This window comes from Battus philenor, unplaced genomic scaffold, assembly GCF_028537555.1.
Source record: "Battus philenor isolate CCGP_79_NKW_IND1 unplaced genomic scaffold, ilBatPhil1.0.hap1 SCAF_5, whole genome shotgun sequence".
In the NCBI taxonomy this organism is placed as follows: Eukaryota; Metazoa; Arthropoda; class Insecta; order Lepidoptera; family Papilionidae; genus Battus; species Battus philenor.
The window spans coordinates 10,859,556-10,883,389 of NW_027181715.1; the positions used below are offsets into that span (position 1 = coordinate 10,859,556).

Consider the following 23,834-nt stretch of genomic DNA (forward strand, 5'->3'; position numbering starts at 1 on the left):
TTCTTAATCCTAGAAAGGCTCCAGGGCCCGATGCGTTTACGGTGGACATCTGCGCTGCCTCGATATTAATAGGCCAGCAACACTTTTTAGACACTTTTTGGAACACTTCACGACGCCTGTTCCGATCTATGAAAGAGGTTTTAGGCGTAGCAAATTATATATATATTACTGTGACTATGCTTTTTTGTACATAAAAATAAGTAAATGACCTCAAGTTCGATCATATGATCAGCCTTGATATTCATTTTTAAATTACGTTTGTCATAGAGGTGACTAAGTATATAGGGTGACCCATAATTCAACATTGAACACTAGTGTTTGTAGGTATTGGCTTGAAATAGAAAATTATTTACAAAAAATTATATTAGTGCCTTATTAAAAAGTAAATTAATTTTATGCGCTCCGCGACGTTCTTTCTGTTACTATAACTACAAAACCTCGCTTTTCTATTTTACTTTCATGCTACCATGACTTCCTCCTTCCTTCTTACATCATGTATCATCCTGATATTTAAAAAATTGCACTGTTTTTTTTTTCAAAACATACACAAAAGCTATTACTATCCAAGAGTAAAAAAAATACATAGTAATCTTTTTATTATTTTCCTGGGTTTAGCCAATACCTGCTCCATCACCCGATTTATGCTTGACGTTGATATATGGAACACCTTTTAATAAGATTTTAATAATTTGTGTATGTCTTCATGTGTAAGTGTGGAATAAACCTTGCATGGGCCAGAACCTACTTAACACTCTTTGCATCAGCGTTATAGTACTGTTGAGCCAGATCGAAGAGCTCCCGCCTCATTTGTTGCGCCTGAGAGCGAAGCTGTTGCTCCCTCGTCCTTATCGCCCTGTATTGCTCCTCCCGTTCCTCTGTACTTTGCTCTATCAGCCACCGTAGGTACAGCTCTGTAAAAAAAATAAAGTTCCGGTTATTTTTTGTAAGCAATGCAATCACTATCTCAGTGTTCATATAATATAAATAATAGTTCTGTTACCAGACATTACATATTTTTATCATTTTTTTTCTTCACTCATTGAATTTTTGACAATTATCATCATCTTTTCAACCATATGATATCCACTGCACATAAGTCCTGGTTATATACCTCTCTCATAGATTTCCATTAAGACCATTTTAAAGCAGCTTACATCCAGCGTCTTCTGACGGTCATATCAAGGTCGCCTGTCCACCTTTTAGGTAGACGATCTACCTTAAGGCACCAGCGGCCCGTGTAAATTATAATCTACTTTACGTACGTTCCCATCACGTCGCATCTTTATAACAAAATCGGCGATTGATATCAGGATTAATATTTTATTTCAATTAATAGAAAAATTAAGATTTCTTCTTATTATTTATGTAGTTTATTGGAGATGATTTAACTTTAGCGATTGTTTTTAACACTGATTTTTTTTTAAATTTTTGTGAGTTCACTGATTAAATGTTATAAATTTCTCATAATTTCGAAAATGCAACAATTGTTTTCTTTAAAAATGTAAGCAACTCTAATAATAGCGAGTTTTATGAACAATTGTTTTGTTTTTAAAAGATATACAACTGAATTACTAAATTCAAATACCACAAGCATTAAAAACGTCATAAACATTACACATGTCAGTAAAAACATGAACCTATCCAAATTTTAAAAGCTTATTTAGTGTCTTGTAATACAATTTTATCCGTTGAATTTATAACAAAAAATACAAATAAAAGAAAATTTGCGAAATGTAAATATAACATTAATATTTCGATTCTGGAATTGAATGAATACTTATTTTTTAAAAAAAATCATAACATATTGAAATATTAATATATTATAAAGCAATAAATAATGCTTTTAAAAACAATAATATTTGTACTTAATAAATAAACAAAAAATATTTATATCATCAACCAATAATTTGTATCCGATATTAATTCTACATTTATATGTTTGGGTACAAGAAATCCATTGATTGATCACATTGATCCTTTTGCATGAAATTCGAGGTTTTGTTTAACCCAAATAAAATCTTTCCCTTTATTTGACCCAAATCGGACAACCCGAAACATTTTGCACCATTTTGTTCTATAATTAGTTGAACTTTTGAAGGTAGCTTCATAATGCCTCTCGTAAAACTTTTATTGGCTAAAATTTCTAGCATTCGATTTTCACAATCTGGTTAATTTATTCATAAACTTTTTATACATTTTTGAATAACGGTGACCTTAATTTCCAAGGCATTCTCTGTCAGTTAACCGTTTGGGCGGTTCAGAGGTAAATTGGTAAAGGTAGGTAAAACTAATTAATATCACAAAACACGAGAAATAAAATAAAAAAAACTAAAATCAAATTGAAAAGGAAGAGAATTGCATAAAAAGACCTCATATTAATGTACTAATGGCTACTACATACTACATAACATTGTATATAGTTTTGGTGCCTAAATCTTAAAAGACAGTCCAGTGGTTGTGAGTACAGATCTAAATTTAGTATTTGACTGTAATTATTTCTTTTGAGTACCATCAAATACACAATAGAACCTTCTTGACTATTAGTCCTGGTATATCACGATATAGTACAATATTGTTATTATACCATTTAAGAGTTTTTAGTTGATCAAAATGTGTGGAGGTTTGTTGACTCATTTACTATATTTTATGGTTGATATTATGCATATATATATATATATATATATATATATATATATATATATATATATATGTGGAAAATATATATGATAAAATGCAAAAATTTATATTTGTATGAATTAAAACGTCAATCCTAACACTTTACCTTCCCAGATGACAAAGCTCATTGGTGCTACTGATGGCCAGATGACATTGGGTGTGGGGTCGTACAATGGGTTAATGTAGGTGGTGAGCTCCTCGGGCTGGTTCAGCCAAGACCAGATGCTCGTGGTCTGGTCGTACACGCCTCGAGCCTCGCGCTCTTGGTCACTGTCACACAGGAAAGTACCTAATAAAAGAAATAATTTCATAATTTGTTCAATACCATGTAAAACAATTTTGGCTTTCGCCTATTGTTTCACTATAGATCTCCCACATTGATTTCCAAAAGGACTGTAGAGAACCGGCCCATATCTGGTGTCTTCACTCAATCTTAACAAGGTCGGGTGTTTCACGTACATTGTTCCTAATTCTCTTTTTACTTCAAAGATGATATATGTGATAGTAAGATTGGAGCACTAGAAAATAATTTTATAATTCATAATGAACATGATAAAGATGGAGTCAGTGTTGCAAGGATATTATAAATCAAATAAACATTATAATTAAAAATTAATCTCCATACGCAATGGTCGGCGCAAAATTTGAGAATGGCTTTACTTATTCGCTTCATTTTTTTTCATAATTTCGTTTAAGCACGAGAAACTTCTTATAGTTGTAAAAATGGAATAATTGCGAGAAAAATAGTAAAACTAACATTTTTATTTTCCAATCTATCAAACCACGGAGTTTATAATAATTTCTCACAGACTTGTGATGTGTTTCAGGAATCATACACAACATATCAATATTTTAGATAAAGCCTGAAACAAATATTGCTAAAAATACAAAAAAACAGCCATTTAAGGGATAACAAATGCATAAAACGCGTGCTAACCAACGTAACGCCAACCGCTTATGAACTTGGGATGTAGTGGTTGGGTGGCAGTCTGTTTTCAACGCCGATCACTTTTTTTGTGATACGATTATGTGCAAACATCATTATGTTTGTTTCTATGTTTATTATTAAGATAAAAAATGACTACTATGAAATACGTTTTATTTTTAGACTTGGACTGCGACGGATCCTTAACCTTTAACTATGGACGCGCGGTCTCACAGATCGCTTGCAGTTTGTAATTTTTGTGTTTACGCCTTTCCCTTTGCTCCCCGCGTTTAATTCTCTCAGTAGCTTTAGTTTTAGCGCCGAAACGTATGTTGAGATGAAAAGTTGTGTCGGCGGCCCCAAATTAGCTGAGTTATTTTACTTTATACTTTAACCGCGGTCTGTCGGACCGCACGTCCACGTTTCCTGTGTAAATAATATAAACGGTGACTTTGTTTAATTTGATTGTTTTATGTTATTTTCTTTCAAAATGTCAATGAATATTGAACGAGAAGATGGCCTATGCTCATTTTATATCGCATTCTTGACTTGTGTGGTAAAAATGCTCATGTACTACACAATGAGCACCAGAGCAAAAAAAATAGAAAGTGGAGTATTCCAAAAAAAAAAAAAATAGCACGATCTTTAGTGGTTCCGCATATGCAAAGACGAGCAATAAAACCAAATATTTCAAACGAATTGAAAATGACAATGAGGCGAGTTTTATTAGGGACAGATATGCTCCTAGATGAACCCCCTAGCCTAGAGTGATTCATTAAAGCGAAAAACATGTCGTCTTTGTCCACCAAAACTAAAGAGAAAGTCCAATTACACTTGTATAAGTTGTAGGCAGGTCATATGTTTACAGTGTTCCAAACCCTTGTGCAAGGATTGCCAATAATTTTAAGCAATTGGACCAATGTCAAAAATTTTGTATTTTAATTTGAGTAGACTTTTATTCGTTTTTATATTAGGATAAACCTTAGATTTATAGTTTTGATTGTTATTTTTTCTAAAAAGTTTAATTCATTCGAGTTTTTCGTCCTAAAATTGATCCCTAGTAAATGTACGCCAAAAAGTGCCTTTAACTGTTAGTATGCTTTATTTTATTTACAAATAAAGAAAGATTGATTAAAGGCCTCGAAATTATTTAATTTTAATATACCTAAAAAACTATAAATACAAAAGTGTACAAATAAAATTAATATTTACATAATATTTGGACTTCAGAACATAGCGGTCCGAGAGACCGCGCGTCCATGGTAGTGTGACAAAAAAATGACGTCCATAGTTAAAGGTTAACGTATACACGTAGGTGGACAGTATTAAATTTATTAGGACAGATTGTAACTATAAATTAAAATCCGTAGTTGATAATGACAGATAACATATTTGGCAATAAACAAGGACAAAGTGAGAAAAATCGAGTCTATCGAAAGGTTCTAGTAAAGTTTGAAAGTAAATACATACCGAATTGACTAGCATATGCGTGTTCGAACAGCGTGATGAGGAAGGTCTGCCTGTATTCGAAGCTGCAGGGGAATTGCTCTAGGAATTGGCGCACGCAGTCCAAGAACAATGGAAATGTTGGCGCAGAACGCGGCTGCGGAGCTCCATAAGCGCCAGATCGGAGTCGGGTGCCGAATGGGTGACCGCCTTGAAGCCACTCACGTTCGATTAACGCTTGCAGCCTGTAAGACATTTATTCTTTTATTGAATATTTCTTTTATTGTTTATATATGACTTTTATAAAAAAGTCCAATATTTACATTGTAGTTTTAAAATTTCATCAAAAGGGTTAACCTATTGTTGATTTTTTTTACTTTTAATGAATATTTTCACCTATGTACTCGACTGATCACGATATCTGATTATCGATATCTGCTTGCCAAGAGGCTTAGTGTCTTGAAATTTGATGTGAATATCTATTTTGCCCGGCAAAAATTAAATAAGAATGTTTTTTAGAAAATTCCACCCACAAGGCGTCAATCAAGTTGGCGAAGTGGGCAGTAGTAAGCTAGCCTAAGAACCATTGACATACCCTCGTATAGTCCTGCAGTCGGGGTTGAGTATGATTTGGACTAAAGAACAAACCAAAAGCGTAGCGTCTTCGCCGCGTGTCCCATGGATTAGGACAGGCTCTGCTTTCTAGAAAAATAGAATTTAATAATTTATAAAAACTGATTTACAAGTATTAGAGAAAAGAGCGATAGCTCTCTCTAGCATTCTCGTTATAAAACGAAAAATTATGACGTGACTGTATAAAAGTACTAATTATTAAGTGCCTGTGTGGGTAATAACAGAAAAAAAGAACAAGATTTTTCTTACGATACAATAATCCCATGTTATATACTTTAAGTTATTAAGCGCTATATTTGAAATTTTCAAAGAATCTAAAAGCATGGTGGCCTCCTAATTCATCATTATGATATTGGCTTCTCCCATACATTTCCAATACCTCACCTTTTCACGACCTTAAAAAGTTATTTGTCCACGCTGAGAATGGACTTCCTACGCAGCACTTGCTGGTCCGTGGTCTCTCCTCCCTGATAAAAATTCCTGATTCGATCTCGTAGAGATATCTCGAACGTAGTATTACAGTGGAATATTCAATTTAACCACTATACTAAACACTAAACCTATACTACCAGTTATTATAAATGAATGCTCCTTAATCCTTGGTTGCCTTAAACTCAATGAAGTATTAAATGCTAACAGAAAAAAGCATGTCTTTAAATTCAAGGAGAGTCCTTTATGTACTTGTTACCTAGTGGTGGACCAGACGGTGGTGCATGTAATCGTTTGCTGTCTCGTATTTAGTTGACAAAGAACAGAGTGTGAGATGTAGCTGGGAAAGAAGAAATAAATCGTCGGCATTGCTTCCCTAGTGGAAGATAGCGATAGCCGCTACCTATTCTTACACTACCAAAAAACAGTAATAAATAATACAATAAAAATAAATAAAACGTAATAATGTATGAATTGAGAAGGATAGGTGATTGTGGAAAGGATGAGAGACAGAAATTTGGTAAAAAGCATAAAATCATATATCCATTAAATTATTAAAGAAATCTAAGTCCCTATTTTAACTATAGCAGAAGGAACGAATTAAAAAATATGAGCAGTATATGACAATTATATTAGGAGGACCGGAAAGTAATGTCGCTTTCTTAAGTTAAATTCATACGACTACATTTTTAACAAGTTTTAAACCTTCGTTATCAACAACTTTTTGCCATCGAGTGTATAACGTCTTCCAAGTATGTAATGAGCTACCAAATGACAATCAAATTTAAACATAAAACACAACAAAAACATAAACAAAAAAAATATATCTCAAATAACCAATTAAAATATTACTTGATGTAAATGTTGAGCCACGATGCAGGCCGTGTGAAGTGAATTCCGAACTGATTCAGGCCAACCGCATGACTCTAACTTTGAGATCCATTTGTCACTTGATATCTCTTTATCGACGCAAGCTGAAATGCATATAAAATGAGAATAAAATTTAAAGTTTTCTTTATGTTTTAAATAAATGTTTATTTACAACTATTACATAAATAGTGATCAAATTTATTGGCCTAATGATCTGAAATATGAAACCCCTACTAAACAAAGATCTCCTCCATAAATTTATATGACCAGTATGAAGCCACCTTCAGCAACTCTACCATCATCTTCTAATGACAGATAACCTTAATAAGTTTGTATGTTCACCTTGTGCATGAACATCCTGCACTGTGCAAGTGTTTAAGGTTCTGGAGTAGAAACCGACAGTAACCGCCTGCGATGGCCACTCTATAAGGCCCCAGCCATAGTGTGCTATAAAATCAGCATACAACCACAAAGTTAAAGCTGGATGACCCAGCGGATTGTCACAATCAAATGTTACTATCGTTCATACATGGATCCCTTCATTGCTAAAATATCATATAGAAACAAGTAATGTTTTTTACAGAACCTTCAATTAGTTTCGAAAAACTATCTAACAGCTGTTGTTGGTTGTCTACATCGTCCAGTGATCTGTTGTAAATCTTCCATTGGGAATAATTGGCAGCACTCTCCGATCCACCACCTGGAAAGACAAAGTCTTAGCAATCAGTAAAATGACAAGGGTAATTCATATAAGAAGTGAAAATGATAAAACTATTTCAGATTATGTGTAATCTTAGTTAATAATTTTGTTTTATAACAAATTTAAAACCATTTGATTAGTACCCAATCAAACTGTTTGCAAATATTTGTCTTGGTAAATTAAGGTCTAAATTAATTAAGAGCTTCTATTGTGAATTCTAACTGTTATAAGTGTTATTCTAATATATTTTCGTTTGAATTTACTTGAAATTATGGAAATTTATGAGGAAATAAAGTATAATTAAATTATTCAAAAAAATATAATAGAAATATGAAACTGGGCCAAGTGACTCATATTTTCAAGTTATGACGTTACTGCCCCGAAATAACGAAATCCAGTCATAATCCTCAGCAATAAGGAATACGACACGAGAAGAGTATAAACCTACAAAGCTATCCCAAGCTCATGGAAAAAGATTTGCTAACCAAACCCCCAGTGTTGTTACTTTATCAAAATTTGTATAAATATAGCATTAAATTGAATAATAAAATTCTTTAAGGACACCTTTATTCTGCTGCTGAGAGATAGCATTGGAGCTTCGCAAGTCATAAATGATTCCCTTCATTCCGACATTGACTACTGCATTCAATATAGCTTCATCTGGTCGACATCGCCTATGCTTTTGGCCATACAGTGGTTGACCGGCACGTAAAAGCACCGCCTGTGTACAAATACTATTAATAATAAAAAAGTAAAATTGCCAAGAAGCATTGTAATTAAAAAAGTATTCTTAGTAACCCCACTGAAGTGCGTAATATGCACTACAACAGTGATTTACTGGCAGTGAGGGAATGTTCCATTGGATGCCAAATTTCACTAACACTATACAGTTAACCTCACACAAATAACACATTTATAATAATTAAGTAATCCGACGACGACTTCACAATTCCTTAATAAGGGTCTACGAAAATTTATCTGCTTTTAATAGTACAGAACTAAAATGTTGACTTGACTTCACCTCACAATGTAGGTAGAAATTACTTTTAGAAGCAGCTGTTTTGTTAAAACTTTCATATTCTATATTTAGTAACTACAAAGGGTCAAACAGAAGCAGGTAAATTTGAAAGTGAGACAAAATTTCTGGGAACCTTTGCTTATTTAGTAGATTATCACGTAAATATTACACAATACATTTACTAAAATACTTTGATTTCACATCAAGTTCTGGTTATTAAAAACATTTTAAATTTTACATAAATAAAAATATACTTGAATTATTAATTCAATATATTTCATAATATTCAAATTGAGAATTTGTATATTTAGAAAAACAAATTAAGAAAAGGAAATATTATTTTTTTTATTTAAAGAATTAAATACCAATCAACTCATAAGAACACCAGTATTGCAATTTAATTTTGTTTCAAATGCAATTTGTTTTCTTTCCTTAAAAGGAATCCTTAAAAGAGAATGACAGTATTCTGAATAATAATATCATATTGATATGATTGTATAATGTTCTTAATACTATTAAATAAACATTTTTGAAGAAGTACTAATCCAATAAATCATAAATTTTTTGAAAAGTTTTAACTGGCTCCCATAAATTTTAATGTAACCATAATTAAAAATCAATGTACAAATTTTATTTCACATAATAGTAATGACTTACACCATTGTTATGTCTATATGACAGGACTGGAAATCGACCGCCTTGTCTAAATGAGGCAGCAGCTGCTAGAGTGTCATCATCAATGCACTTTGGTACTACCACAGCCTTTGCATAACCAGGGCATACTGTATAATTCTGATTTACGCGAGATACTCTCCATTCTTCAGAAGCCAAGACTTTTGTAAATTCACCTTCAATACTGTAATCGATTAATAAAATATTTTAATATCATTTTCATAAAAACTTGAAATGATTATTTACTATATCTAACATGTACAATTTATTTTTTATGATTAGCCATATCATTCAACTATGTAGCTAATATAGCAACTGAAATATAAAATATATCTTATAGATATACTTTGTAGTTCAGTTGTCACTTCCCTAGATTTTGTACTTAACTACCCTCTAGGTTTTGTGCTCTTTAGTTACTGGAATGCCACACTCCAGTATTAAAACCTTATTTATTGATATAATGATTTATTAACAAAAAGCAATTGCAAACAAAAACAAGTTTAGGCCTTATAGATTGTTAATAATGTAGTTATATATCCTTTAATGTAAAGCTTTTCAAAACTGCATATTGTTTGTTTGATTACATCTTCATCTTTCAACCTATTTTAAAGTCACAAATGTTGAATTTTTATAAATGTTTTTCTAAGCTCTCAATTATTAGTTTAATGTCCTGTTTTATTTATTAAGTAATTCATATCATTATATACTTTGCATCATCTAAGCTAATCATCTAAGTATATCACAGCAAGAATGCTGGCAGAGCATTGATGGAAAAAAGAATCAAACAGTTTTTTCATAATAGTAATATTTGAATGGTTTAAATGATTTGGCCTATTCAGATTACAAAAATAAATTTTCAGTGATATAATTCTGCTGTAAAATGTAGTGGAGGGGTATCATTTTTAAATAGCATTGTGTTCCTCTTTAAAGGACTACATATTAACAAAAATTACTTTGCCATTGTTATGTTGTCTGTAAAGGGCATAAACGGAAAATTATTTATATATTATTTTACATTTAGTACCATTTTATGACATGTGTTTTGTAATGTTGTATAATCTAATAATCATTACTTATGTAAAAAAAATAATAAACATTGACATACTATATTATTTCCTTCCTTATACTTTCAAAAATATTCTGATAAAAATGTGTAGCCATTTTTAAAAAATAAAAATGATAAACTTTGTTCAATTAATTGATAATTCTTTCAGCATTAAATATTGACCTTTTTTTAACATCTGCTTAGATTAATAATAAATAAATATCCATTATTAGGTATCACATGATAATATCCTAATACCTATCGGGATAGATAATTAACAAGCAGGTTATAAATGGTTAAGAGAAGAACAAAAGAAGTAGTTTCAGGACTAATGATACTTGACAAAATGAGCTGGATAAATGGTTTCAGAAACCACCTCTTTAAAACAAGAAAATGTTGAACTCTCATGATCATCTCGTGATTGTTGAGTTTTCATAAGAGTAACATTATTTTATTAAATACAATTATATTATGATGGCACAAAGTAATCATGTAAGACACTTTTACTAATATTATTAAATGTCACTATCATGGCAGAAGTAATTGACCTATTACATTACAATAGAAAAAAAAAACAATTAAATATATTTCAGAATGATCACTATATAGGGTGATAGGTAATAGATGTAAAATTTTAAATCTTTTTGCTCACAAATGAACTACATATTCACTAAAACCAATCAGCCTGGTATAATTAAGGTATGTGAATATTAAGACTATATGTTTACCTGTATAATGTGTAACCATTTTCAACAATTGGATGCATGTGTCTATAAAAAAATGGATAAAACAGACTAGGATCTTGAAGGCTGGATAAATTCTCTAGAGTTTGTGCAGCTTGGTTCAGTTCCATGGTAGTGCTAATATCTAGTTGGAATATCCTTAAGTCTTTACATTTTAGAAACAAGGAACCACCTTGTGCTACTCCATTTATTGGCTTATTTTCTTTTTTTTCTATGCTGTCTATGTTCTTGTGCAAAAGCTGTGAAATAAAATAATAAAGTTTAAAAATTTTAAAATAATTATATGCAATGAATTTTAAAGAACTTGGAAACTAAGAAAGAATATATTTAATATGTAAATACAATATTTTGTCAGATTTATAAAATATTAACAGCAAATTTTACATTTGACATCACCACCTAAGATATTAATAAATGTCAATATTGATCACCACTGAATAAATTCAAAAATCCTTAGCAGAAGACCAAAATACAGTGGATCCCATACACTTTTTACATAATAAGGCATAAAACATAGAAAGCTGATGTTTTGAAGTAATATTTAAAATTCTATGTAAATGTTGTTTTCTCATCATATCTCTAACTCAACGGTCTGTTGTTATATATATGCAGCCATGAGTTTAGAACTTTGTAAAACATAACACATCATTACGTACCCATAATTCACGAACTCCTTCTTTTCTTGAGCTTAATATTAAATGATGTCCAGTAATGCATACCGTTCCATCTACATTATCGTGATGTGGATACTTTAAAATAACTCCGTCTAGTTTATTAATTAGAATAAGCTCAATAAATTCCATCTGTGAAGAGTTCAAAATATAGGACACTAAAAATACATGAGAGTTTTCAGAAACGCTGTATCAAACTGTTTATATTGTCAATATGATTAAAGACAACAATAAATTTTACAATGTATTAACAAATGAAAATACTACATGTCACTTGCCAAAAAACATAACTTGTCAATGTCAAACATATAGTTATACCACATAAATAAAACAGTGCATATGTAATATACACTTACCATAGCATTCAAAATTAACAGACATACTCGCTTCTCATAACTGAGTAAAACTAATGTAATAACTCATATTCTTTTTATTAAATGTTAATAATAATTTTACTTAGAAAATATTAATGAATCTAGCATGTTATTACATTGTTATCCTTCGTAAATAAAAGTCCCCTTATAACATAAATTCAATTTTTGCTGTGTGTTATATTTTTAACCAATAATTTTCCTGTGTTAATCCTTCATGGATCTAATATTAATTCCTCAAACGAAAAAGGATGGATTTAAAATGATAATTTTTAAATAGAACAGTTTTGAAATAAAATACATCCCTCTTTCATCACTTGAAATTATAATGAACTTCCTGCAAAAACTTCATACTGGATCAAATAAAGAAGGAGATGGCTAACTCTGCAATTGCCAACAGGGATAGTTTTATCTTCATTTCAAGTAATAGAAAAGAGATGCTTATACTTGCGAAAGGGATGTTTTATACAGGCAAGACCATCTATAAATGCCTTTAACCAATCAAATAATAAAGAACGATCTACAAATATAATATACGTATATAAGATAGTTGTGCTTCGGCAATGTGTTAATTTCGTTGAACGTTTTCAGAATTTTCAACCTAACTATAAGTATTTATATGTGTGACATTAACGGTCTCATACGAAAAACTTCCTAACTTAGAAAAATACAACAATTGTTTTCTGTGCATATATCTTTCTAAACATAGCAACAAAACTAGACTTCGGGTAAGTTCCTGTATGTATTTGTATGATTGTATTGAAAGTTAAGAGGTGAGTGGTTAAATGGTAGAATTTAGGTAATATCTGTCCCCCACAATATCCAGATACCTGTTGTCAACAGCGTATGGGTCATGTCGTTTTCATTCTATTACAAAGATCAATTAAAAATACTGAGTAGTTATGTTTTTATCACAGATGATGGAGGATAACTCCGATGCCCAGATGGAGACGGACGTGACATCGACCACCGTAGATATGCCAGAAACGCAGGAAATTAGTGGATCAAATGGTAATGTACAAATGGTAATTTTAGTGGAGGAAATAAAAGATGAAGATATGCAGTGTACAATGCACAAGTCATCAAACCCAGAAAATGAAGGTGTAGATGCTGATGTTCAGTTAAAACAGAACTCTAATGATATACCAAAATTGGAATTATCTTCATCGCAAACTGTAAACACAAAATCACCTGAAAAATCTATGGAAATAGTTGAAGCAATACAGACTGAGAATGTCACACCAACAAAGGTGAATACAATGGAAACACAAGCAAAAACTTTAACACCTGTAACTCGAATATCCCCTAATAAAACAATATCTTCATCAATGGCAATAGAAGTTGTTGGTGTATTAGCTGATTCATCATCAAAAATAACTCATGGTGTTGATGAAGTAATGGGTGATGGTACTGAAAATGGGACATTATTACAACTGTCTGAATATAAGTCTGATCACCCATATGCAGCTAAAGCTTGCTCAGAGCCACAACCTATTGTTGAAGCTAAAAATATTCAGTCTTATACTGCTGTATTATCAAGTACTGACAATAATAAGGAAGAGACCAATAAGGGTAAAGAGGTAAATTCTAAGATGGATGAGAGTATGGTATCTCAAATTTCAGAAAAAGAAGCATCAAATGATTCTCAGACTGAAACTATTTCTGAATCATCAGAGAAAGATCATAACAAGAGTATTAGTAGAGAATTAAAGTCTCTTATTAATTCGGCCAAAGAATCAAAGATTATAAGTGAATGTACTCAACTTACCAGTAAAACAAGGAAGTCTAGAACAAATTTAGACACAAGTTTAACTTCCTTAGTAGAGGCTGATAAGATACAAGGTGTCAGACGAAGCAGTAACAACTCGCAGAGGAGTACTAGTAGTGAAAAATCTGATAAGGCAACAATGAAACGTTCAATGAGGTCACAGAATCCTGAATTTGTTAACAAAGTCAAACAATTCCTGAATTCGGTGACTGGGAAAGTTCATAAAACTGATTCTGAGGGTATCATTTCAGATGAAGAAATGGATGAGTGTAAAGGAAAAGACATTCGATGTGACTCTGCATCAAGTACAATAAAAAAGAGAAAAATAAATGAACAAGTAAGTTAAAACATAACCTATAATGAAATGTTATTTTAAGTAAATAAAGGCAAAAAATATTATGCCAGTTATATTCCTTATGCTATTAATAACTTTTAATATATATTAATTGTATAAACAACAAATTTCGTATACTTTCTTTTCATGCAATGATTTTGCTTTGTATATTCTAAATTCTCATTACAATTTAGGCTTGCAAAAGTTGCTATTTTAAACATGCCTCTACACATTTAATTATAATTTTTTATCATGTTAACTTATGTACAATATAAGTAAAAGAAGTGTCAGTATTACAATCATCTAAGAGTTTTTTTTTTCTAAAATCATAGGTTCTAGATAACAACAAAAAACTCCGATCTGATTTATATTGCTGGCGTTGTCATTGGTCAGTTGAGCAAGCTGCAAATGAGAAAACTCATCATCCTATGCTATGCACAGTGTGTCCTCGATCATTTCACTACAAATGTCTGTCTGGAACAGAGCGCAGCAAGATTATTACAGAAAAAAATTGGGTTTGTCCTGAATGTCTATTGGTGTTGCATGCTGAAAGTTCAGAAACAAGGTAAATATAATTGACTAATAAGACAATAGCATTACATTTTGTACATTTTAACTTATTTATCATTTATGTAACTTTATATTGATGAATTGTTATGTTCTTTTGCTAAGATCAGTAAGTTTTCTATAAAATTAACCTTAGCCATGTAAATTGTAAGTTGAATCATAGATTAAAATAGGTAATCATTAGGTAATTATTATACATATACTTTGTAGAGATTTATTTATAATTGTATTCTAAATTAAGTGCTATAAGTAGTTCATTTAAACATTTCATTTCACTACCTTTTTCCTCTACGTAAATGAAATAAGCCTCAGTTTTTATTATAGCTCATTATTATTAATATTTTACAGTATTATTTTGTCATTAACCCACATTAAATATGTTTTTAAATATTTTTTTCAGGTCTCCAGCAATGAAAAAGATATCACTTGGCTTGCTTTGTGAGTTACTCAAATTTGCATTGGAAAGAATGATGGATCTAAATGGGGTAATGTGCTTATTTTTATTAAATAAAGTTCATTTAATGTTTTATACATGAAAAAAAATGTTAATAAGGATAAAAACCATATTGGACTGGTTAAAATCTTGTATATTAACATTTAGCTTCATATATAATTTGAGGTTATAATATGTTCTCTTATATAATAGAATTTTTATGACTTATTAAATAATGCACACTTTTATAATTTAGGAAACAAGCCATGGTTATGTACATACCTATGGTTATTATTGTGTTTTGTTTATAAATATATTAATATTATAGTTAAACAAGTCAACATATCAATGGAATTTAACAGAGTTATATATTTAACCTTTCTAATTACAAGTTGAGACTTATACAATATCTTTGTTATTGTGTACAGTTTTTAGCTATGTAGAATTTTGAATAATTTACCGAAAACATTAATATTCCTAAAAATTCGACATTCTAGAAATAAATTATAGATCTTTTTCTAGGCTCCATAATAGATTACTTTTTTGTAGGCGACTGTGCAAGCGCTTATATATACAATCCAAGGATTTTTATATTAGCTATATTTTTTCGTGTATATAAATACAATGAATTATAATAAATATAAAATGTAATGTAATGTAAAATAATGTTGATAGAACTTGGGAATGAATTAATCTAATAACTGTTTTAAAGATTTTTGTCAATGAACAAAAAACTGTAGTAATTTGTGTGCCTTTCTCAGATTAGGGCTCCTTTGGAACCCTCATAGTCATATACATTTAAGTTGAAGGATACCATTAGAGCAAAGCCCAATTTGATTCTATTTTCAAATTGGATTTTTCTGACATTCTCTTCATGTGAATACTACATATATAATCCAAAGAGGATAGTTAGATAATTAATAAATTAATAAGCAATAGCAAAAGTAAAAAAATGTATGGATGTAAAATAATAAAAACCTTGGAGCAATTTTAAATTTTTAGGTCAAGATTGTTCAATAAAGCATATAATTGTATTCAAGATCGTATAGGAAATACCTGGCATAAGTATCACGTCTATTTTCACGTGACAAATAGATGTATAACAAGAAAAAATTGGCGTTGAAAGAGTAATCATCAGGTTATTTGCTTTAAATTAAACTTTCTGATCCTGATAGATAGCAGTCTAAATGTTTAAATCTACGGTACATTAATATCTTGACTTTTCGAAAGTGCTCAGCCTATTCGAAAAAATAAATATTGGTTTCATTTAAATTCTTAGAAAATATAGGTGTACGTAATCGTCGTGCATTTCATTTTCTTTTTGTTTTAAATTGTGCTGTAGAGTCGATGCGGCCTCAGGTCCGCGGGTAGCTCGGTGAAATGACCTTGTTACTTTATCTACGTAGCTCAATCCCCGACGCATGACGCCGACATCTCCCTTCTCAGTCTAACAGCGTAAAATCGATACTCGAGCATTAACATTCTATCTCGCTCTTTGCTAATAATAAAACTTGGTACACACACCGCTCCTGTGTTGTTCTGGCGTCGTGTTGAATATTTTGTCACGTCGTCATACATTAATATATTTGATTTTTAAAAATTTTCCCCTGTAACATATATCCTTAATATATACATCTTTTTGTATTTTTTTAGAATGTTATAGACAGTAGAAAAAAAATTGTTAATAATGCTTAGTTAAAGATTTGCGCATCAAAACACATACAATCGTATATTTTATATATACAACTTTTTAAAAACTAATACTACTTTTTAAAGAATTACGAATTTGATATTCTAATAAAATTAATTCTATTTAAAAGCCTATTGGAAAAAAAACTTCATTATTATTATAATTATATCGGTTTATATTAAAATTTCGGTCACACATTCTCGGAACCTCGAAAATAAATGTAACTAAAAAATAGCATAGCTAGACTATCTATAATTAAAAATCAAATAATCATATTGTTTATAAAAAGCATTGTCGTATGTAATAATGGCGCATCGAAAGGCGCTATAAACGTCCGCAATATTTTATGGTCCCATGTCGCCGTAGTTTAGTCCTAATCTGATATAACAATTAAACATTTATAAGAAACCAAGTTCATAAATATTTTCTGGTTCCATATTTGAAAAATTATTTGAAAGAGGTTGCTCTCAAACGCCATTAAATACTATTATAATAAAAAGAACTATTTGAAACAGTCATTTTTTTAAAATGTTTATTGCGTCACGTCGTTTCCGCGCCAATCGGTGTAAAAATATTTTCATGTTTTAAATTTAATTTAGGCTATAATCTTTAATAATAGGATTACACGCAGCAGGTATGAAGCAAATGGCATTTTTGAAATTCACCGTCCGTTCGATTTTAGTCGAATGATTATAAACCAGGCTATTGATAGGTACAATGAAACCTCCTTTGTTTGTCACAGTAAAAGTAGACTGACCATCCACGTAGTATTTTTCCAAAAAAGATGATCAGTAACAGTAAAGTAAAAAATTGAAAAAATCCTGCCCAAAAGCAAAAGATTTGATTAATGAAGGTCGTTATTAATAGTAATTAATGAAATAGAAATGAAGGATTTTTCTTATTAATAATATGGTTAGACTAAATAACTATATACGCTACATAACTGAAAAGTCATTTCGATACCAACCTATTGATTGAAGAATAATGATAATTATTAATAATATATACTATGTTTTAAAATACCCATCTTTTTTAAATAGCCTTGTTAAGAATGTATGTAGGTATTTGTAAATAATGCATTGGTTTGTGATTACAAATGTTATTCAGACCGTAGACCTATATGAAAAATCGATAAATATGAATTCTCTCACTTGTAAATTATAAATAATATAGATACTGTGGCGTCTGGTACAAGCGATATTAATTTCATTAGGTATTGCAAATATAAGAGATTTTTGCGTGTATTATACTTTTATTTGAAATAGGTTGAGGTATTCGTATGACTACATTCGTACATATAGTTTGGGTCTTTAAGGTTTAGACCACGGACCGGTAAGCGCAGCGTAGACCGTTCACTCACAAGGCGTTCATGAGTCCTTGTATAGTCGTGGGAACACGTTGGATATAGGCCGCTTCCAACATGTCCTGTGAACATTAACATAATACTTCATTCTTCAGTCACTTCAGGTTTACCTGATTAAGTTTATACATGAAATTTATTTTTTGTTTAAGGTGGAACCATTCATGCAACCTGTGGATCGCACAGCTTTTCCAGATTATGATAAATACGTGGTTCATCCGATGGATTTGTCTATGATGAAGAATAACATCAATGAGGGTTTATATGGAAGTACAGAAGCTTTTCTTGCTGACGCTCAATGGATACTGCATAATAGCATCATTTTTAATACACGTGAGTAAACAAATTTACATAATGATGGTCATTTACAATACATTACATTATCATGTCTGCTGACGCCCACTGCAAGGCATGGATCTCTTCCAAAAATTACCATAATGTATTATCTGCTGCCTGCAAGAGCGACTTTTCTACCTACGCCGCGTCTACATTTAAACTATATCAATAAGTAACAAAAAAGATAAAACAGAACCCGATAAAACACTGTGCTAAAAATATCTAAAAATAAACAAAATCTGTTTTAACAAAAAAAAAATTAGGAACACTGTATCTAAACTTATAATATTGGTATCAACCATCGGTTTTTTTAACCGCTTGCGCCACGAATAAAAGTAAAGTAATGTAAAAGTAAAGACACGAGGGTGGATAGAGACAATGTGTAAATTGTATGATTTACATAACATACGTTTCATATGCGTTATTAATTAATAAACAAGACAACATGATTTCCGTATCATGCACGGTACTATATAGGCCATTTGTTCCCAAAGTGATCCAGGTGGAACGCAAGACTCGACGAGAACAATGTAGACGTTGGTGTAACAAAAATGAGAGTTCACATAGCGTAAGACGGGATCCTCTAAAATGAAGCAGACGAATCTAAAACGAAGAACTAAATTGTAGGCTTGTCTTCATGTATCAATGCAAGCAGAATATTTTAAGAAGCTCCGCGACTTTTACGTCTCAAATTTCTATAGTTAGATGTAGTCATCTATTTTTTTTTTCATTTTTTGGAATTGTAGTAGAAATATAGGTGCAAGAGGTCCACTGAAACCAGTCAAATTTTTAAACTGGTATTTCACCTCCGTCCTTGTTCCACAGAGGCGCTTTTCACATAGACATTTAGTGGACACGTGGGTTTAACTCGGAAAAGAAACACGCAGGATGATAAAGTAACAAAAATACAACAATTAAGTATTCACACTAATTTTTACACAAACTACAACTTATTATTACAAACTATGCTATGTTACGGGGCTCCGTGTGCAAGAGAGTGTCCCCATGGTTACGGTACCCAGGTCCCTAGTTTCATTTACTCGGACTTGCGCGCTGGTGGGAGAGATCTCGAGGTGTTGGATGCGGAGGACGGGGCGTGGGGGAGGAACTTCGCGTATGCCCGCTGTGCGCAGTGCCAGCCGTCCGTAACAAGTGATCTATAAGAAAAAAGTGTGGGAATCACTAATATAGATCAAAGTTTCGTTTTTTTTTGTAACAGAGACGTAAATACAAAAAAAAACTATGTTGTCTGAACCTCAACTGGAAATGCAGTGTAGGGTTTTTACTTCGTCAGTAAGATAAAATACTATATACACTTTAAAAAGTTAGTAAGACAGAGATCAAAAACTTTGCTGTGTAATCAGTACAGTTATCATTCACCTGGCGCCCCCAAAGATTAGATATTGACTTACCTTCAGGAACCATGCGCCTCCGAGAGACACGGCAATAATGCAGAGTAATTATAACTATAGACAATTCGCTCAAATACTTTCGCCGACATTTACACAATATTAGCCGATAGTTGTATTCTTTAAAAAAAAATTACCCTTATTTATAAACTGTCGTGATGAATCCATATTTCCATAATGGGCTATTCTACTGTGAATTGTCAGCTGGAGATACACTCGGCTTCAGTCGGTTCCTAACCAGCAACTACTTGTTCGGTTGTTTAGACTAGTGTACTACGGGACCCAGTAGCTCGCTTAATACATGAACGGGAGGTACTTGTCATTGACGTTGGATTCATAGTGGCTATGCGGTTAACTCCAGACGTCGAACATGTTCGTCTTCACTAGTCTTGCAAACGGGCAGCATCGTGGGTGCTTACGTTGTTAGGAGCGACGGTTAGCGGTAGCTTGCCGGCTGGCAACCAACAGGGTAATGCGGCTTGGGCACTTACCTGCTTAGCAAGAGGTTAAGCTAGATCATGGGACAGCTCGATGCCATATCTGGATAATACTCGTATACGAACCAGCTTATCTAACATCCCATGATTGAATTGTTATTGCGTTCTTGGTAACGTACGAGAAGTGAGTGAGCCTTTGCGACTCCATGCTTGAATAATCTGGGGCACACGCCTTTAAAAATATTACCGCTGTCGGATATGGTGCAGAAAAGACCTACCACCTTAACCTATTACACGCAGCCGAATAGGCCACCATAGCTCCATCTCCTAAATCTACACCGCCCATATTCTTGGGTAATCTAAGACAATATTCAGATAACTCCAAAATCCAAAGATTCAGATAACTCTAATGACTCAGATAACTCAGATGACGAGCTCATAATACATCTCCTTTTTGTGTCTTCGTTTTCACTCATTTTTTTATGGATACTTATAAAAATATATTGTAAAATAAAACGGTTGAATATAAAAAAAAACATAAACAGTAATGCAAAGATAAAAATATATGTAAATAAAGTAGAATATGAAGATAAGTAGGTAAGTGTAAGTACGTATTCGTCGCTGCTCACCAAGAATACGTCCACCACTCTCAATAACGGAATGATACTGACCTTCCCCGTGTCTTAAACTCATGTAGAGACGCGCATCGATGACGCATATCTTTGTTGCAAGCAGTTATGCGCCCTACTTGTCTCAGGGAGCAACATATATTTTAAGGACGTATTCATACGTCCTCCCCGTACGCGCTACTGTTTACGTTGGACGTATATATACGTCTCGCCCGGTTTACTGGTAAATAGGTTCCTATTGTAGGTATACTGTCCCTATTGGCATAACTTAATCGTTCAGAACTTTGGGGTCAGTATATTCAATAAATAAGCTATAGAAAAAGAGGGGCTCTTAATTAATTTATGGTAGTTAGTCTACCATAATTTAAATTTAATTAGATATGTAGAACTCTCAGTACATTTAGTGATAAATATATGTGAAATGTTATCAGGCCCAGCTGATTTAAGATAGACCTTATTTACTATGATGGTACGAAATATACTATCTCCACAACAGTTATAGCTGTGTCACATCGAGAGACTGATACAGTGGGATATGCATGACCTCTGATATATTTATCAAGAGCTACAAATATCTTTTAAAGAGCCGCATGTGGATCGCGAGCCGCAGGTTGGCTACCCCTGTGGATATCCGCAAAAACAAAAGTAGTTAAAAATTTGCAACTTTCTAAGCTTTATGTGGATAAACAGACGTCAAAAATATAATTCATGACAGCGGTAATGACTAAACGAAGCAATATACAAGTGGGTATTATAAGATAAACTTTACATACAACCTAAAATGAACTCTAAGTGGTATGCAATAGCATTCACTAATTGAATGGCTGGTTGCAATAGCGTGAAGCGCGTGAGTAGGTGAACAAAAGAGTGCCTACGCTTAGGTAATTTGGTTTATATGGTTCTCAAAGTTTTAGATAGTTCTCGTATAAAGTAGATTATGAAAATACTTATATAAGTAGGTTATAAAATGATAAGCGTTTCTTCTTTAAAAAAGTTCGGTTTTTATATTGTCGTTTTATTTGGCTACGACAGTGGACTTTTTTATCTTGACAAATTGAATAAGCACATTATACTATCATTGAAAACATATTAAAAATAAACAATAGTTAATATAGCTACTTTACGTCTGGATCCAGTAACGGGATAAAAACTGGACTACCTTCTTGCGATACTGTGATGTTAAAAATATGAATACATTTCACATGTCAAATAAATAAAAAAAGGTTGTACGGCACTTCTTTTTATATATTGCTCAGGCGAACGTTGTTCTTTGTCCAAAATATCACGATCGATTCTTTCATTGGCAGAGCACATAGGGTTCTTCTTATTCCACTTTACAAACTTAAAGACTATCATTGTTTCTTGAATTTTAGCGTCGTCTGCAAATAATGTCTTCAGCTCCGCTGCATCTGCGACAAGAGTATTCTACCGCGTTAGCTTTGCTATCACTGCTTTCTGCTGCTCAACGATGATTTTTTATTTCACCATTAATTAAGCTTTGGATGGATGGATTATTGGAGACGCCTCCACGCCTTTTCGTGCTCCTGATCCAGTTTCCGATATATAATCACAGAAATCCCTCAGCATGGAAAGTCAAAGAACTTATCACACACAGTCAGTGCTTTGTTCATTACATACGAAATAATAATTCATTTTGACGAATTTTCGAAATTTAGAGTACAACTGTGTTTACGAATAAAATTTAATGTATAGTAAAAGTCAAGCATTACGACCTATGTTTTATTATATGTATGTATATGCTATTTGCAGTTCAATCAAAGCTAACGGGCGGTGCTCGAGCGTTGATACGTTCTTGCCGTACAGAGATGGGAGAAATAGAAGCGTGTCCAGAATGTTACTCCGCCGCCCACGCCCGACGTCCCACTTGGTTCACCGACGTCTGCTCTACACCGCATATACTGCTCTGGGCTAAGCTTAAAGGTATCGTCTCATCTCCTGTAAACTTTTGACTAAACACTATATGTGATTCTACTTTCTAATAATAAATTATGTCCTTCTATTGACAATGTTGTTCGGTTTTAAATTAAGAATATTCTATTAATAAATTCCATTTTATTATCACCTTAGCAATACAGTGGAAGATTTTTGCTGGCATTACAATAGGACTTTTCATCTGATAGAATTTCATTTGATAGCTAGGCTATTTCATTTGACATGATTTCATATGAGAACTTTTTTTAAGCTTATAAAAATGCTAAAAAGCTTATAAAAATGTCATAGACATAATGCAGTATAGGCAGGAATTCTTATGGTACCAACCTAAATAGCATCATCAAATGGCCAGAGCCCACCAGAAAATATTTAGCAACAAAAATAAACATATGTAAAATATTTTTCCAGGTTTTCCTCATTGGCCAGCGAAGGGTATGTCGGTGAATAGCACTGGACTAGTGGATGTGCGGTTCTTCGGCGCACACGACCGGGCCTGGGTGCCGGCTAAAGATTGTTATCTTTATTCGGAGAAAGACCCCAATAATTTTAGAAGTAAGCGTCAAGACATATTGGATAGTATGCAAGTAAGTGTAACTTATTACTACAGTAAACTTTTGGAACATCAGACACAACATTTATGGTGAAATTAAAAACGGCACCCATATTTTTTATCTGTGTTGAATAAATATGATTATTATTAATTATATTTATCTCAATTT

General features: G+C 32.2%; 2 protein-coding genes across 4 annotated transcripts in view; one reads left to right on the forward strand and one right to left on the reverse strand.

Moving 5' to 3' along the window:
* Positions 1-688: 688 nt before the first annotated feature.
* Positions 689-12,049, reverse strand: LOC137929555 (myotubularin-related protein 9). 2 transcript variants are annotated; one of them, XM_068772564.1, is made up of 10 exons: positions 11,814-12,049; positions 11,143-11,396; positions 9,355-9,553; positions 8,244-8,400; positions 7,566-7,679; positions 6,962-7,068; positions 5,643-5,749; positions 5,072-5,292; positions 2,783-2,965; positions 689-911 (listed from the first exon to the last, which is right to left on the reverse strand). In XM_068772564.1, the coding sequence occupies exons 1-10, from the start codon at positions 11,958-11,960 to the stop codon at positions 742-744; spliced, it is 1,659 nt and encodes a 552-aa protein (XP_068628665.1). In that variant the 5' UTR covers positions 11,961-12,049; the 3' UTR covers positions 689-741. The 2 variants fall into 2 exon arrangements, with proteins under 2 accessions (XP_068628665.1, XP_068628664.1); XM_068772563.1 differs by having other exon boundaries at positions 6,962-7,083.
* Positions 12,050-12,669: 620 nt separating this feature from the next.
* The window catches only part of LOC137929321 (MYND-type zinc finger-containing chromatin reader ZMYND8-like), a 31,158-nt gene continuing 19,993 nt past the window's right edge, over positions 12,670-23,834 (forward strand). For both annotated transcript variants that reach the window (XM_068772202.1, XM_068772203.1), the window contains exons 1-7: positions 12,670-12,927; positions 13,117-14,304; positions 14,634-14,866; positions 15,269-15,353; positions 18,504-18,684; positions 22,933-23,103; positions 23,524-23,699. In XM_068772202.1, the coding sequence (XP_068628303.1) occupies positions 13,117-14,304; positions 14,634-14,866; positions 15,269-15,353; positions 18,504-18,684; positions 22,933-23,103; positions 23,524-23,699 (2,034 nt within the window). In that variant the 5' untranslated portion in view covers positions 12,670-12,927. The remainder of the gene's footprint in view (positions 12,928-13,116; positions 14,305-14,633; positions 14,867-15,268; positions 15,354-18,503; positions 18,685-22,932; positions 23,104-23,523; positions 23,700-23,834) is intronic.

Bases quoted from the DNA above. Each gene is read 5' to 3' on its own strand.
- LOC137929555 (XM_068772563.1), bottom strand. From the start codon at position 11,960: ATGGAATTTATTGAGCTTATTCTAATTAATAAACTAGACGGAGTTATT. The intron at 7,084-7,565 runs GTTCTGTAAAAA...TATGCATTTCAG, and splicing joins TTTTTCGAAACTAATTGAAG to CTTGCGTCGATAAAGAGATA. The intron at 5,750-6,961 runs GTAATATTTTAA...CTATTTTTCTAG, and splicing joins TGGCTCAACATTTACATCAA to AAAGCAGAGCCTGTCCTAAT.